The sequence below is a fragment of the Vipera ursinii genome (genome assembly GCF_947247035.1).
Source record: "Vipera ursinii genome assembly, chromosome: 2".
Taxonomy (NCBI): domain Eukaryota; kingdom Metazoa; phylum Chordata; class Lepidosauria; order Squamata; family Viperidae; genus Vipera; species Vipera ursinii.
In genome coordinates, this window is record NC_139513.1 from 33,595,039 (window position 1) to 33,611,743 (window position 16,705).

General features: G+C 38.0%; 1 protein-coding gene across 1 annotated transcript in view; it reads right to left on the reverse strand.

Annotated features, from left to right (window-relative positions):
- Window positions 1-16,705, reverse strand: part of PRICKLE2 (prickle planar cell polarity protein 2) — a gene marked incomplete at its 3' end in the record, with an annotated part of 347,101 nt that overhangs the window by 69,854 nt on the left and 260,542 nt on the right. The window contains exon 4 of the mRNA XM_083355977.1: window positions 838-951. Within this exon, the coding sequence (XP_083212103.1) occupies window positions 838-951 (114 nt within the window). The remainder of the gene's footprint in view (window positions 1-837; window positions 952-16,705) is intronic.

Consider the following 16,705-nt stretch of genomic DNA (forward strand, 5'->3'; position numbering starts at 1 on the left):
TGGCACTCACAGTTGTGTGTTGCAGAAATAGCACAAACCGCCTGTTTTAGTGTGTCCTGAGGGTGAAGCCATATACAACTAGAATGAATAACATGACTGTTGGTATAAATTTTTTTTTCCTCAATTGCTCAATACAAAAGTAAGAAAAGTCAAAGTCTAGCAACTGTAGTAGTAGAATAGGCTAACTGATCCCGTGAAATCTTTTAGAAAACCTGAGGAAATATTGATTGGGTAGGACAGGCTCAGGGGTCGGGGCCACAACAAATATGCTATTTCTTATAATACAGAAGTATCCCATTAGCATCAGCGTCACCTCAGTATCTCTACTGAGCCTCATTCCAAAAGTTGCAGATTCTTCGCCAACTTCTTATTTCAGAAGCTGTAAACTATGCTTACTTTAAAAATGCTTTCCTAAGAGCGCACACTACTTCATGTAGCTAAGATAGCACCTTTAGATTTTCAAAGTTTTATATAAATTAATAGAATTTATTTATGAACTGGACAGGGATTGAAATACAACACATGTAAAGCTAAAGCATGAACTATTTATACAACAATCCAAAGAGGCACAAAATAAACATGCATTTGTGACCGAAACGTGAGGATTTGAGGCCTTTTCGTCTAACTAAAAGCAGCTATAGAGAGCGGGAACTTCTATATTTTTTTTAACACCCCCACCCAAAAACGCCAAGGGTTTCACGAAATAAACCTTTAACAAATCCTCTGCCAAAGACTCAGCTAGCTGGCTAGTTGGCTGGTACGCACAACTCAAACATCAGAACAATGGCCTGCTAAGGTGCACTCCCATATTTCTTTGGTGATTACTGAATGACTTACCTCATTGTCATGTGGAGGCAGCTGGTGCAGAAGCTGTTTGATACGGGCTTTCTCTCCAGGGCTGTTGACATAGGGTACTTTGTCTTCTGGTAGACAGCTGTAGTACTGATGAACCTAAATGTCAGAAAAAGAGGGCTGCAGTACAATGTCTTGGATTTTGGTTGGGACATATTTGCTTATAACAAGAAACCAAATATTCTCAGCAGCAGTAATTATTCAACAGCTGGAGATGCATGCAATACACACACACACACACACACACACACACACACACACACACACAAACACGTGCACAGAGATAGGCAACCTTCCTTACGAGGAAGCCCATTTGACAGAAGTGGAAATTTGTTTGACGTAAGGGTCAAAGCGAGAGAAAAACACTGGCTGTTTTCTGTCTAACGCGCCAAGATTGTTTCTTTACCGTCTTCTCGGTTAGTCTCCAGAATGTGAGCATGTTTCCCTTGGCGAGATGGAAGTGTCAGCACCTGCCTTTGTAAGCATAGGTTAAGACGCTTCTCCTTGGCATCCAATCTATGACTGGGTAACTGAGCCTCCACCTACACTGCAGCCCTGAAGGCCTTTTCTATAACAATTTGTGAAAATAATCAGTAGATAAAATCTGTCGGAAGACTGAAAGTTCTCTTTAAGTCCCAGAGTATGTAATTAAAAACCATCATGAAAAGTGCAACAGACTAAGCAGTGCAGCGAGACCAGGTCCCAGGAAATTCCATTTATAATACGTGCATTTACGATGTACAGACAGCTCCCGTTTATTCTACTGCTGTAGCTAAAGATTCCAAACAACAGTACAGTGTTGTCTGATGCACACGTAAAAGAAGACTTAACTACAATGCCGTACCCACCATCTTGCAGAACGGACCGTCCCACTCTCGGTATGCTTCTGGTCTAGTACTTAGCTACGGTATGTGGATGTTATATTTCATTTCACAAGTCAGGATATAGTTTTCTTCATTTTGGCACACTGTACCGTAACCCACTGTGTTTTGGAAACTGGCTTAGAACATTATATGAATTTAGTTTTATTAGGTATTTTTTTTAGCAAACTATAGTAAAAAAAACCCAACCCTACGATTTAGAATAATCTGTTCTCCCTCCTATTCTGATGTGAGGACAACCAAAAATATGAACAGGGAGTAAAGCTGTTACAGGATACGTTAGTGGCCAGATGCTAAAAGTTGTGATCGCTAGAAGAGATCTGGAATGCAAAAATAAAAATTGTACAGGAATGTCTCCAAATATATCAAAATGTTTTTAACCAAGAATTTTGCCTTGTCATGGCAACATCCTGAGATCTAACCTGACTGCTTACTGAATGGCTATTAATATTGTATGAATGATGTTAAGGATGGAAATAATTCAATTGAAAAAAGCCACCATTGCCTATTAAAAAGCTGGAGAGAAGTGTGAAGTCCCATTTTCTAGTCCATCAAAAATCACCTCTGAGCGTGTTCCAAGGGGTTTTTCCACAGCCTACTGTACCTTGTCCATCAAGGAGAGTTTAATTGGTATGCATTTTCTGAATGAACAAGTGAATGTGAGATACTGGTAAGATACATCAGTGGTCTCCTGCCATTGTTGAATAGTATTCATTGATCTTGCTCTGATGCTGCAAGAAAAAAAAAGGATTGCTAATTCTACAACTGAGGGCCAGCCTCTTGTTGGAAGGCCATGGACCTCAAATCTTGAAGCTCAAAATTTGACACCACCAAATATCTCTAACTGGCAATCCAAGTTAAATCTTTCACCTCAATTAGGATGATTACTGCAGAATGTTCTGTCTTGATAGACATATCTTTCTATATCTACAGTATTAACATAATAACCAGTTCTTAAAAATGTGGAAGTGTAACAATTATTTCTTGAAACTGTGAGATCCTCATCCCCATGAACATTTCAACAACAGAAGCTTATAATCTTTTAAACTGTGCCTAAATCATTAGTACTTTTACAATCTGGTTGCAAGACACCTAAGGCCATTGTAGACAGACAGACAATCTTCACCAGGCCTTTGACAAGAGAGAGTAAAACCCTCTAGCTTCATCACACTTGCCATCTGTTATCTTTATGTTTTATTGATTTTACTGTAATATCTTTATTCTGTCACCGTCTTTCTGTTTCTATTTGCAGGACTTTGTACTTTGTGATTTTCTTCTTTGTCTCTTGTTCTGCTGTCTCCAGGTACTGAAACATCCACTATCCATATTAGAATTTTAATTACAATATATGTACATATTAAATAATATATGTCAAAAAGTAGATAAATAACTATAGTTTTTAAAACTGAAAGAAGTGCGGGTGTTAACTGTTATGTATTGGGCTTGTGGTATTATACCACGTGCGTTGCTGAAGGCTCTCCAGCAACCCAGACAGGCCGTCTCCGGTACTGCAATTGGTCAGCCCCAGGCGGCAAGCGTGGGTTCAAACCTATTGGCTGCCACCTAGGGACTAGGCTATATATTGTGGCTGGGTGCGGCCCACGCCCCAGTACAGTTCCAGCAAGAATAAAAGAATGAGTTTCCCTGTACTCCGTCTTGTGTTATCGTTCCTGCTCACCAGAGCCCACGACTTAACATTAAACACGAGAGAACAATCTCCTCCAAAGAAATCCTAAACTTGATCCAGGATCATTCATACTTGGAGAAGGCAAACTGAAATCAGTGGGACATGTTATTTGTGATTGCAGTGGATCCACACTCTCTAAGACTGTCTGGATTTAATACATGCATAATAATCAGGCAAGATAAAATGTTCACTGATTTTGTAAAACCTGAAGTTGGGGAAAGAAGAAATTAAGTTTCTTAATATAGCCGTCTCAACACCTTAGGCTTGATTTTGCATCTGATGGCTCACACGTGTAGAATTTTCAGAGTAGTTGTGATGTTCTCACAAAACAACTAAAAGGGGAATGTATTTTCAAAAAAAAGCTTCCATGGTTGATGGAACACATTCAGAAAAAAAAAAGCCTTTGGCTGTTTTCTGCCAGTTTCTTTAGCTTTGAGGGTGCACCCTTGCTACCTACTTCTGAAAAATGACTACATTTCAAAGCAAATCACTGGATTGCAGATACCTAACTCATCCATCCATCCATCCATCCATCCAGCCAGCCAGCCAGCCAGCCAGCCATTCACACACAAGAGGCCTAAGGATATTCTTGGGTCCAAAGATAAAGCCAGAAACTGGTGGTGCTAGCTTCCCATTTATTGTTTTTTTATTTAAAACTTTTTTTAAAAAAGAGAAGAGTTTATGGGCAAATTGGTTCCCATGAGCATCATAGTATTTGTCCCTAAAATATTTATTTTTGAACGGTCCAAATTTCAAGGGAGCTTCACAAAGCTTCATCCATAAGAAGATCCTTCTCCAGTAGATTCCAGCTGATCTTCCTTCTGAGTCAGCAACTATAATAAACCAAGATTGGAGGCCCAAAGATATGAAAGTATCTTAGGATACTTTCAGGAAAGCAGATCTCACACTATGTGAGGAGTTAGATATAACAACAAGGACCTTGATATGGACAACTAAAGCAAGAATGTCAGTTGTATGCTCCTGCTAGAAAACATCTGACAGAAATTCAGCTGCCCCCTTTTCCTACCGTTACTATTTCTGAGATTTCTTCAAGGGCAAACTTAAGTGATGTGTATTACAATATTCAAATTGGAAGAGTGGTATTTGAATAATTAATGGTTGAATCATATTTTTCCAGGAAGGGACACCAAGTGATAAAATTAAAATAGCTACTCCTCGTAACTGTAGTGACCTTTTAGCTACTTACATCTCTCCTGCAGTCCACAATCCAGTCCAAGGAAGACTCTAACAAGGTTGTCAACACATCTGATAGACTGAAAGTTGCTCTCATTGTCATCCACAAAGATAGCAAGCAGCTAACTTTACACACCTAATTTATACTTGGCTTATTTATCTATAAAGACAGTGAACAATTGGCAAGAGAAGACAACACGTTTGAAAGGCAATCGGGTTATCACATGAGTAAGTATTTGTTTCTTGGCCTCTACAAAAACAAAAACAACAACAACACACTGTAGAATTATTTTAACTTCCCACTGGAAAGTTTTCTAGAAGTGTGTTGGAACTATCTCTCAACAGTCTGGGAAAAAATAGCTCTACAGGCATGGGCAAATGAGTTGGGAAAACGTAACCTGACAAAAGAGAACTTCGTAAAGAAAACAGGTCCTGACCTGTATTTCATCACCTAAAATGAACTACAGATCATTCAGAAAAACTGTATCCTATCCCATAAATATCCACTCAGGTAAACTCAGTTGTTGCCTATTATAGATTTCCCCCCTGACATACAATTACCTGCTCAGGCTTCCTGAGTGATTCCATTTCCTTATTATGAAGATAAATCCTTCAAGCCTCCCATTAAATAATTTTCGGAGGCTTTGATTTTTATCAGCCTCAGAATCATCTGACATACCTTTTTCTTAACTGCGAAAATGAATGCATCGTTAAAAGACAATACCCAGAAGATAAGTTATGATATGTTAAATTCTCTCATAACTAAGTTCTTACATCGCTTGGGATAAATAAATCTTGCCACCGTCTTTTGCACATGGATTACCCAAATGCATTCACATTTCTCTCTCAGAATGCTATTTATTTATTATTTATTTTATTGAACAAATTTACTGTATATGGCAGTCTATTCATAAGTACGAGTTCTGACTTATAGTCCATACGTAAGTATGGGTTCCGATTTACAGTACATACAAATTCAGGTTGAACACAGACTTAGGAACAAAACTGATTCTTAACCTGGGGATTGCCTGTATTTTATCTAGATTCCAGTTTTGGCTCATACCCAGACCATCAGCAATTTAGACCTGCACTGATGTCCTGCCTGGTGGACATTTTGTGCTGTCTACAAATTTTTGCTTCTCCAGACTGGAAGACATTAACTAGTATAAGAGAAAGAGCAGGCCTGATGAAATTTAAGGTGATTGTTGAAAACTGAATAAAATAGTCTTATCTATTATCCAGTATAACTTGGGGATGGATATATGCTGGCAGAAATGTATACAAAATTGTATAGAACAGGGGTGTCAAATTGCAGGCCTCCAGGCCGGACACGTCACCCGGAAGCCACACCCACCCCATTGCCAGCAATGCCAAAACGGTCCTGATACATCTCGTGACATCACGTGACATTGCGAGTTTGACATGTCTGGTATAGAATATATGGTGATAATATCATCATAAGCACTGATAATGTTACCTAGTTTGGTAATGAAATGTCTGCAAGGAAACTACCAAACTCAGAGTGCACCAAGGACCCCATATACAAAATGCTATAGTTCCATCAGGCGTTGGCATAGCCCTAGCTGCTAGTAATGCTAATAATCCAGTGTTGAAATATGTCCACACTTCAGCATGTCTCTTATAAAGGGTAGCCAATAATTAGATATTCATGAATCACACCATCATAAGTCAATAGATGGTTAGTTAAATAAAAATTAAAGAAGTAGATTCAATTATCAACGTACTACAATGAACATGGGAACATCATTCCACATTGTTTCCCCTATTTGCCATGTCCTGTTTTGTGGGTAGCTGCCATTGCTGCCAAAGTGAATGAGCAAATGGCAGAGGAAACGGAGTGTGGTTTGAACAAATTCAGCATACAGCGCACTGAATTTGGCTGCGTTCTCCATAATCTTTGTAAAATGTTTTCCTCTCTCAAAATGTTAATTATAAATAATGAAAAGCCGATTGACAATCCTGCCATCCTAAACGCAACATTGAAAAAAAAAAAAGAAGAGCTGGGATATTTCTTAAAACTTAGAGAAAAAGAGTTTCTGTGTCTGTGTTTTGTAGACAATTGTTATGAAATTGTGTAGCAGTACGGAATGTTATTCATAGTGAAGGCCATTGGATATAAATGTGAAATTAAACACAGCTATTGATATAATGTAAATGCTTTACATGGTAGAATTTAAAATGTTGGAAGCAATGAAGAGAATTGCTAAAGCAGGTCTAGTCTTGCATGAAACAAAATCTTGGAGAATCATGCAACTAAGGATTTCAGAAATTGGTCAGAGGAAAACAAGACAAAGCAAAGGTGTGGGGGGGTTTATATAAATACGAATCTTCCCCCCCCAAAAAAAGTACTGATTTTTCATTTTACCACAGAGAAAAGCAGTTCAAACAGTAAGGAGTTAAATAAAGATACTGGCAGTAAGAAGGCAATAAGCATGTTAGGAATTAACAGTTCCTTCAAGCATAATGGGGGGGGGGAATGAGCTGGGGGAGGAAGCTTTATAAATGAAGCAACCAGGGAAATTCTCTTTCAACTTGAGCCAATTTTATTCAAAGGATTTTAGAGAAAGAATTACAGTAGCTTGTAATGCATATACTTATCTATCAGTCATATTTGGTATTTTACTTCTGCTGATTTTTTTTTCCTTTTTAGATTTTTTTTTTTCAAGTTTTAAAAGACAGTTGTATGTTCCTTAGAGAGAACTAAAATCTTGGAAGACTTTCTTTAAAAGCTTTGGGAAATGGATATAGAATTTAGACACAGTAATTGATATGCAGCATTGGAGGATTTCAATGGAAAAACATTAAATTTATACCAAATGTTATACTTAGACAAAACTGTTTTGCTGCTGATATATTACCACACTAATAGAGAGTTCATTTTTTTAAAAAAATTGCTAGAAATATAAAGATCAGGTTCGATTAGTTTTCAATCTTTGGTGGCAACATTATCAAGCTCAACACTTTTGGAAAATGATTTATAATAAAATGAAACAATTTCTACAAGATGGAGTTCTCTTTTCAGCCTTCTATTTTTAAGTTAAATATTACTAAACCTTTTATTCCCATAAAGAATACCAAACTAGCTTTCTAAATGTTTAAAAGCTGCAAGGCTTTTTATTGGAAGGCATGTACAGTTCCTCTGTAAAAGAACAGCTAATTAAGTAGTGGGAGTTCACCTAGATGTCTAAAATAACTTTGTGTTTAAAAAGTAAATCTGGCACAGAATTTAATTCAACTTGGAAATCATTTCTGGGATTATAATTCCATATATGAGCTTGTATCACATCTGAAATTTTCTTAATGTGATCTTAATAGTTTAACTCTTAATAAGCTATTAAATAAGGATACTTATGTTACTGATTGGACAGAAATTACTTTGTGAGATATATTGTGTTGATTTGCTTTTGAAATGTACAAACCAACTAGAATATAATAATGGCATGCATTTTTTTAAAATGATACAATATTCAGTTATCTGAAGCCAACTAATGAAATATTTTCTTATCGAACCATCTAATTTAATTCCGTGATCCTTGTAAATTCCCTTTTTATTCCCTTTATATTTTATATTTATCTTTTGTCCTCCTCTTTCCTTGTCTTTTTTCCTTTGTCAAAAATATTTAATAAACATATTGTAAATTTTTTTAAAAAGCTTGGAGACTCTAGAAATTCTAGCCCTTTTATATTTGTTCATTTTCTTTCTCTCTCTGTCTCTCTCTCTTGAAAGTTTAATAAAATGATTTTTAAAAAATAAACGTTCCAACCATTTCTCTGAGAAATGGCATCCATCAGCAAAGAATTATTGCGCTAGACTAATCTATCCACTTCACCATGGCCAGCCAGGTGCGTATGAGGAGCCAACTGACAGATGTAGCATCCAGAAAAATCTAAAATGTGTAAGTGTCTTGAAAAGTGCAACTTTCCCATACATATTTTAGCATTTTAAAATATTTATTCCCATGCTTTCCTAGCCAGGCTCTTGGCTTATGCAAAGATAGCCGTCTCTGGTCTTTATTACTAAAACCAGCCTGAAATCACATTCTGCTTATACTACAATTCTAAATATGATTATGCGGAAGCTGGAATAACACAAATCATGCAAAATTTCCTGTAACAGCTATGTGAAGCTCAGGTGTGTGATGTGAACTGGAGGGTATTTAACTGATTCATCTCATTGCATCAAATCTTTAAAAATTAAATTGGAATAGGTACCCTTGAACTGTTGTGGGTCTGAAGACAATGTATTGATCTCAGGGACTCTAATGTACTTTCTGGAATGGAAATGCACCCCCATTACTCAACAAAGCCACTCCCCCCTCCAACTTCTCCCCCAAAAAGTATTTAGTAAGGATCTCTTGAGATTTTGCTTAGTGAAGCTACGACTGGACAAAGCCAATGTAAGACTGAGCCTATCCTATATAGACAGCCAATTTTATTCTTGTGATCTTGACGTATTGTTTAGGACATGCTGTATCTGTTTTATTTTAGAAGTAAGTCAGTTCACTGGATCCATTCATATGATTCAGACACTGCCTCAGAATGCAACACTGACATAAAGATGTGGTGCAAACAAGCAACATTGATTAGAACATCATATTCATCTTCCACAGAATGTAAACATTCATAAGTTACTTCAGTAGAAACATAGTGGTAGTTTTTCCAAATTTAGCGACTCAATGTTCATCCTACACACTCAGAGGCTTTCAAATTCAGCACACAATTGGTTGTAACTTGATTTGCTTCTGGTTTATTATATTTGGCATGGTTACTACACAATTAAAGAAAATTTATGACACTGGCTAATTTAACAGTGGGTTAGCCCATTTTGTTCAGTGCAGGTTCTATTCTGGCTACAGTATGTTAATCTCCGTGGAAAATGTTCTACTTCTTACCTTATTCTCCATGGATGATGCTCTACATCTAACCGTTATAAATCTTCCTTTCAGGATGCCAAAACCAGCATAGAGAAATGGGAATGATATAATTATGGGCATAAATATGGAAAAATGTGTCTAATTTTCCATGTTTGTCCAAAAACTAGATGCTCCAAAAGAAAATTAGATTTTGCAAGGAGATGGAACCAGAATGGAATATAACGAACCTATAACTAGAACCCAGACAAAGCCAAACTTGCCTTAAATGCTTCCAATTATAGCAATAAAAATCATTGCTCTTTACTGACCCATCTAGCTGGCCCAGTAATTGACACACATTATACAAAGCTTGACAGTGCACAAGTGCAATTATCTGTAATTGCTGTCATGCATGGTCACATATATGACACTATAAGCCACTCTCCTGTCTGTTATGAGGGCAGAATTTATGATGACAGCTCCTCAGAGATTTGGTTTTGCCATTTCTATCACTGACTCACAAAAACATGGATTTAAACATACGCAGGATCTTTATAATGAGCTCAATTACATGGATAAAGCATCTGGCTCCTCTTATGACTGATGCCACAGGTTTTTCATCATTCTGGTGATTCATTCTAGAGAAATATGACTGCTATTTTCTCCAATAAGTGTGCACAAATAAGACTGAAAAAGTAGAATCTGATCAGGAGAAAAGGAACCAGTGTTGTATCATTATTAGGGTTAAGGTTAGACCAATTTGGTTAAGGCACCAGACTAGAAGCCAGGAGACCATGAGTTCCAGTCCTGCCTCGGAAAACTGCTTGGGTGACATTGGACCAGTCAGCCCAACCCACTTCATAGGGTTGTTGTTGTGAGGAAAAGAGGAGAAAAAAGGAGTGTGCAATAAACAACAGTATAGTAAATAAGCAAGTAAGTGAATAAGAAAGTCTAGGATTGGCAAGAACCATGTTTATGTCTAGCCTCAATAACTTCCCTCCCAGATGTCTTTCAGTAAATCACTCTGTCACCCCCGCCCCCCAAAATGTACCTCAGAGGACTATTATTATAGAGATTAAAATGGTAACTCAGATAAACCCCCAGTGTTCCTTGAAGAAAGGTGAATGTAATAGCTAAATCATAATCATTTTGGTATCTTTTAATTAACATAGCCTTCTGCTCAGTTACACAAAATAAGTTTTATTGGGCTTCCTTTAGAAGAAACAATAAGATTGCCTCTTACATGATATTGAGTGTGAGACTTAAAATTTACTCACACTGTAAAAGCAAGGGCAAGATCAAAGTTGAGTCCAGCAGATTATTAAATGTCTTGAAAGATCCATGCTCTGATACTCATCAACAGAGTTTTATAATTTCTTAAAAGATGTGTAATCATGCGGTGTTCAGCTTTGGTTCAGAGCACAAAACCCTCCTTAGGAATTAGAGAAAAAGAGAGTAATTGCCAAGCAGAGCATTTCACTGATATTTTGACTCTACTCTGTATAATATGATCAACGGTGTCATTTTAAAGTAAGAAATTCAAAATGGCTCCAGCAAAATGCAAGTCATTTTACTGACACTAAAGTTTAGTTAGATCCGCAGCAACCATTTCAATCTTATATTCCTCAGAGATGACACCCAGGGGAGCGTAATGTACAGATAATAAAGACAGGAAAAATTTTGAGGTGGTAAAATGTGCTTCTAGAAATCAGCTCCAGGATATCATTTTGAAACATAATCTTATGCTGGTACTGCAAACATTAAGAGACAAGCATCATCATCTGAGGTACAAGCGCAATTCCATAGATTTCATCTGTCAAATAATGAAGTGGGAAAATTGAAAAATGGAAAACCTTTTATAAGATACAACCATCAGCCAATGAAATGTATGATATAAATAATAATTTTATAGGAAGCAGTGAACAACCCTGTGAAACAAAAGCCCTTGGGAAGGACTGAATAGGTGGGTAAAAATGCAGACAGTTTAAACAGCAGGCTGATCTTGAGACCAACCATAATAACAACATCTGTAAAAGTTATCATTTGTCAGAAATGAAAAATTGATGGGTTAGGGCAGGCATGTCAAACTCACGACATCACGTGACATCACGTGACGTATTGGGACTTTCCCCCCATTGCTGGCAATGGGGTGGGCGCAGTTTTGGCGTGACGCATCTGGCCCACGGGCTGGCAGTTTGACATGCCTGGGTTAGGGTTTTGAATAAAGTATTCAAAAATGAGCAGGTAAAAAAAATATTGTGGCTTTTTGAATTCAAAAAGTTAAGTTAAGTTAACAAGACTTAACTGTTGTACAAAAGAAAGTGTGTGTAATTGATGTGGTAATATTTGATGAGGATAGTAGAAGACAATGAATTGGAGAAGATCACACAGTAGCAAGATGTTGTGATTCAGGGTCAGCCTGTGGGTTCGGCAGTTGGGTCAGATGACTCAGAGGAGGAGGAGGGTGTTGAAGAGCTTGCTGAGGGGGTTGGAGAGCTTGCTGATGAGAGCCCTCAGCCAGGCCCCTCCCACCTGGTCACGACGGAGACCCAGCTGTGTGAGCCTGACAGCGTGGATGAAGATGACCCACAGCTGGCCCTGTTCAAGGACGTCCGACGCAGGAGGCAGTCAATCAGGAGTAAACAGAGGAAGGCAATGGGGCACCTCGGAAGGAGGCAGAGAGAAGCCACGCCCTGAACTGTATAAAAGGGGAATGCGTGGGAGGGCTGGTTTGCTGAAGGCAACCGCTTGAATAGTTCCTGTTTCATAGCTCCTGTTTCATGGTTGGTGTCTTGTTTTATGTTAATAAATTTGGCAGGCTTAGTTCCAGCCTCTTGCCGTTTGTAAAGGGGTTGTCCCTGCCTTTTCTGCAGGGCTGGTAGCAGGCTGGTACAGAACACAAGATCAGAAAAGCAAGGCTGAAAGATTATGGCATAAACCAGCCTTAGTGGTTCCAGTGGTTATCAACACATGGTGCAAATAAAGGAGAATATTTGTAGCTCAGTGTTGAAATGAGGGATCCTTTGTGCTCTCTAAGCTTGGTTGTTTTCTTGCAGACATTTCATTACCCAAACATCAGGTAACATCATCAGTGCTAGTAAGGAGTGGGGTTTGCTGCCAGTTTGTATTCTAGTGGCTTGCTTTGTCAATGTTGGTAGGGGTGGTCTTAGAGATTCTTTGGTTGGGCTTCTTTGGTAGTTTCTTGATTGCGGTATTTTTTACGATTGTTGGTTTGATATTAATCTTGGAGTTAATCTATGCTGATCTGGGAGCTGATTGCTGGTGGAGAGATGCTTGGGTCTTTTTGTTCTCTTTTTGGCTGGTTGATTGTCTCTTTTGCATAGTCTATAGATGTTGTTAGAGGGACGCAGTGGCTCAGTGGGTTAGGACGCTGAGCTTGTTGATCAGAAGATCGGCAGTTTGGCGGGTCGAATCCCAAGTGCCGCGTAGCAGAGTGAGCGCCTGTTACTCATCCCAGCTTCTGCCAACCTAGCAGTTCGAAAGCACGTAAAAATGCAAGTAGAAAAATAGGGACCACTACGGCGGAAAGGTAACAGCGTTCCGTGCGCCTTTGGCATCTAGTCCCGGAGCTATGGAACCAGTTACCGGTTGAGCTCCGGATGGCGCCCGATCTTCGCTCCTTTCGCCGCGATCTGAAAACATACCTGTTCGAACAAGCCGGCCTGGCCTGAGGGGGGATTGGTGGGGTTTTACTATCATTTTATTGGGGTTTTATTAATGTATTTATTGTTGGGCATGTATTTAATTACTTTTTAATTTTTGTAGCTTTGTGTTTTATTCTTGCCCTGTACACCGCCCTGAGTCCTTCGGGAGAAGGGCGGTATAGAAATATTAATAAATTAAATTAAATTAAATTAGTCATGCCGGCCACATGACCATGGAAATGTCCTCAGACAAACACTGGCTCTTCGGCTTTGAAACGGAGATGAGCACCGGCCCCTAGAGTTGGAAACGACTAGCACGCATGTGCGGGGGAACCTTTACCCTTTACCTATAGATGTTGTTAATGTCTATGTGTCTATTGATGGCTTTGTCAGAGTGCCAGGCTTCTAGAAATTCCCTGGTGTTTTTGGACGTGGCTTGGTCTAGGACAGTCACATTTTCCTAATTGAAACTATGGTTAAGTATGTCTAGATGTTGTGAAATTAAAGAGTTTTCATAACGTCTTCTGACTGCAAGTTGTGTTCATGGATAGGTGCTGTCAGTCAGAACTGATCTACAGTTGATTTTGTGAATAGATCACATGTGCTGGTAAGAGTGCCTAGAACACACCAAATATATCTACCAATAAAAGAGTTGCCCACCTCTAGTTTAGGCTCATTACATTGATTCTACTTTTGGATTTTAAATATTTCTAAGTCTGTTTATAAAGAGAAACGTCCTCTGATGACAGCTTATATAATTAAGCTTAGTACAATAATAAAACCGCACAACATTTAACAATCATTATTAACAAACGGCCAGCTCAGACAATGCTATAATCTAGGCTGCAATTGTAACTAAACACCAATAATACTATAAGGTCTATAAAACAAGCGAAGGAAAATATGACTGTACAGTCCTTTCCTAAAAGATTGCAATGATGAGCCCTCAGTAATTTTAAGTTGCAATCTATTACAGAATTGGGGACGACCATTACAGGAAAAAATCCCATTTCCATTATAATTTCAGCATGGATATGAGCAGCCACTAAGCTGCCTACCAACTGCATGAGCGTCTTCCTATTTGTTTCATGTTAATATTATTACCACTGAAGCAGAAAAACAAACCTTTTTTGCAGGGAGAAAAAACAGGAATACACTATTAGATGTAATCAGATTCAGGATCACCATTTGATTACTTTTTCACTGCTGCAGAAGGGGAGGGCAATTACTGCAGGGTATAAACTGACATCTTCTAGTGGTAACAGCTAGGCAATTTAAAAAGTGTCACACTCGCCAGACAGGTAGTAGAGAAATGTTTTAAATAGATGAATCAACAATTATTATTATTTTTTGCTTCAACAAATCTCATGGCTTTGTAAACAGGCACTGTTCAATCCCATCTGTAAACTAGAACAATTTAATGGTGGACGTAATTTCTGAACGCTTAAAGAGAAAATCATAATGTTGCCTAAGATATTTATAGACATTTTATTTTCTGCTTCAAAGCCACGTAAGAGGTTTAACTCTTTTTCTAATGGAAAAGAGAAACAAACACGTAAGAAAATACATCTGCAAAATGGAGAAAGCTTTTGTCCCGTATTGGATACAGTACTTAAAATATATAATGTTTTCAATATGATGAAGTGGAGAGGAGGGAAAGAGCTATCTGGAACGATAGCTAAAAATTGCTGTTTGCTTGTGGAGAATTATTTATTATCTGGTCCATAAGCAGACGACCAAAAAACAAAGATGACTGACTTTGAATACAGCCAAACTTGCCAAACAGCATTTCCAGAGAGAGGATGTCTGAAAAGAGATCACCTAAGTAGATTTAATCAGCCTGTCTATTAGGATAACCATCATTCCAAAATAACCTCTGTAGGTTGGAGGTTGTTGTTCATAAACCACATTAATCCATATTAAAGTTGAGGAACAAGAAGGTATGCATGTAATCCCATGCCGCAGGTGATATAAAGGTGTTTGGGTTTTTTTGTTTTTTTCCAAAAAAAGAATCTCTTCTCATTTCAGTTTCAGACCCCAAACTACAGCACAGATAGAAGAATGTGAATAAAAATCACAGATTAGCAGAAAAGGTGCTTTATTAGTATTTTGAGCCTCAATAGCATTTGGTATTTTATATATATATATATCTTACAAAGAAATGGGGGAGTGATAACTCAGTGGTTAAAAATGCTGAGCTTGTCAGCTGGAAAGCTGACAGCCCAGGTTCGAGAGCTGAGTGCCGCACAACAGGATCCTGTTCCTCCCCAAGATCCTGTCTACCTAGCAGTTCAAAAGCAAGCAAATGTGAGTAGATTTATAGGTACCACTTCAGCGTTCCATGCCGTATAGCCATGCTGGCCACATGACTATGGAAAATGTCTTCGGACAATGCCGGCTCCCTTGGCCAAGAAGCAGAGATGAGCACCATGCCCAGAGTCGCAAAAGACTGGACAGGAAGAGCTTTACCTTTTTTACAAAGAAATGTTACAGCAAAACAATGCCTGAGTCTGTATAATGAATGCTTAAACCTGATCAATACCTACTTAGGTTCGTGAGTCTTAAGCACAAACCGGGTTTAAAAATGTGTCACATTCCACTATTATAAATGGGGTTTAAGCACAGTTTGTTTGTTTGTTTGTTTGTTTATCTATCTATCTATCTATCTATCTATCTATCTATCTATCTATCTATCTATCTATCTATCTATCTATCTATCTATCCCTTTAAAGCCATGTTAAAGTTAGGAAGATTGATTTCAACAGCTATTGAAGCTATTACAGCTATTCTGTCCAGCATTGAAAAACACTGTCTAGCATCCATTATACTGACTTTTAAATGTTTAAGAAAAATATTTGATTCAAGTGATCTAAGCTCAGCTATTAATGTGGGTGGGGAGAATCCCACTGTAACAGAAAACTTATTTAACTGGAACAACATTGTTTTAAGGCAGGCTCTCTCAAACATTGCTATACTAAAACTCCCTGAAATTATCAATGCATTTGTGTGACACCCCTCCCCCACATACACCATGAATAAAATTAATAAATTAAGTGGAATTCGTGTTTTGCAGAAAAAAAACAAAACACCATATATCATTTACTAAATGATATCTACCTCCCATCTTGACTTAGGCTTACTTTTCAAAGTAAAGTCATCCTCTTTTCATTCCTTCTACTTTTCACAGCATTATGGGCTAGGGAGTTAGGTCTTTACATTGGGTGTCGAAAATATGAACACCTTGGAAAAGATATTTATTGAAGCAAACATTTTCCTGTGAAACTTTATGGAGGGGAAAATTGGACTTTGAAGAAGTAAGATAGTTGGAGAAAAAATTCTCGAAATATCATGGATAACCAAGAAAACAAACAAATGAGTCCCAGAACACATTAATCTAGACTTCTCACTTGAGGCACAAACGATCAGTTTCAAATCACATTTTGAATACTGCTTAGATGAACACCTGGCTCTCTAATCAATCAAACAGGCAATAACTTCAAATGAAAACAATTCAGAAATTGACTTCTGATAACTAGGTTCAAGAAGGTGGCT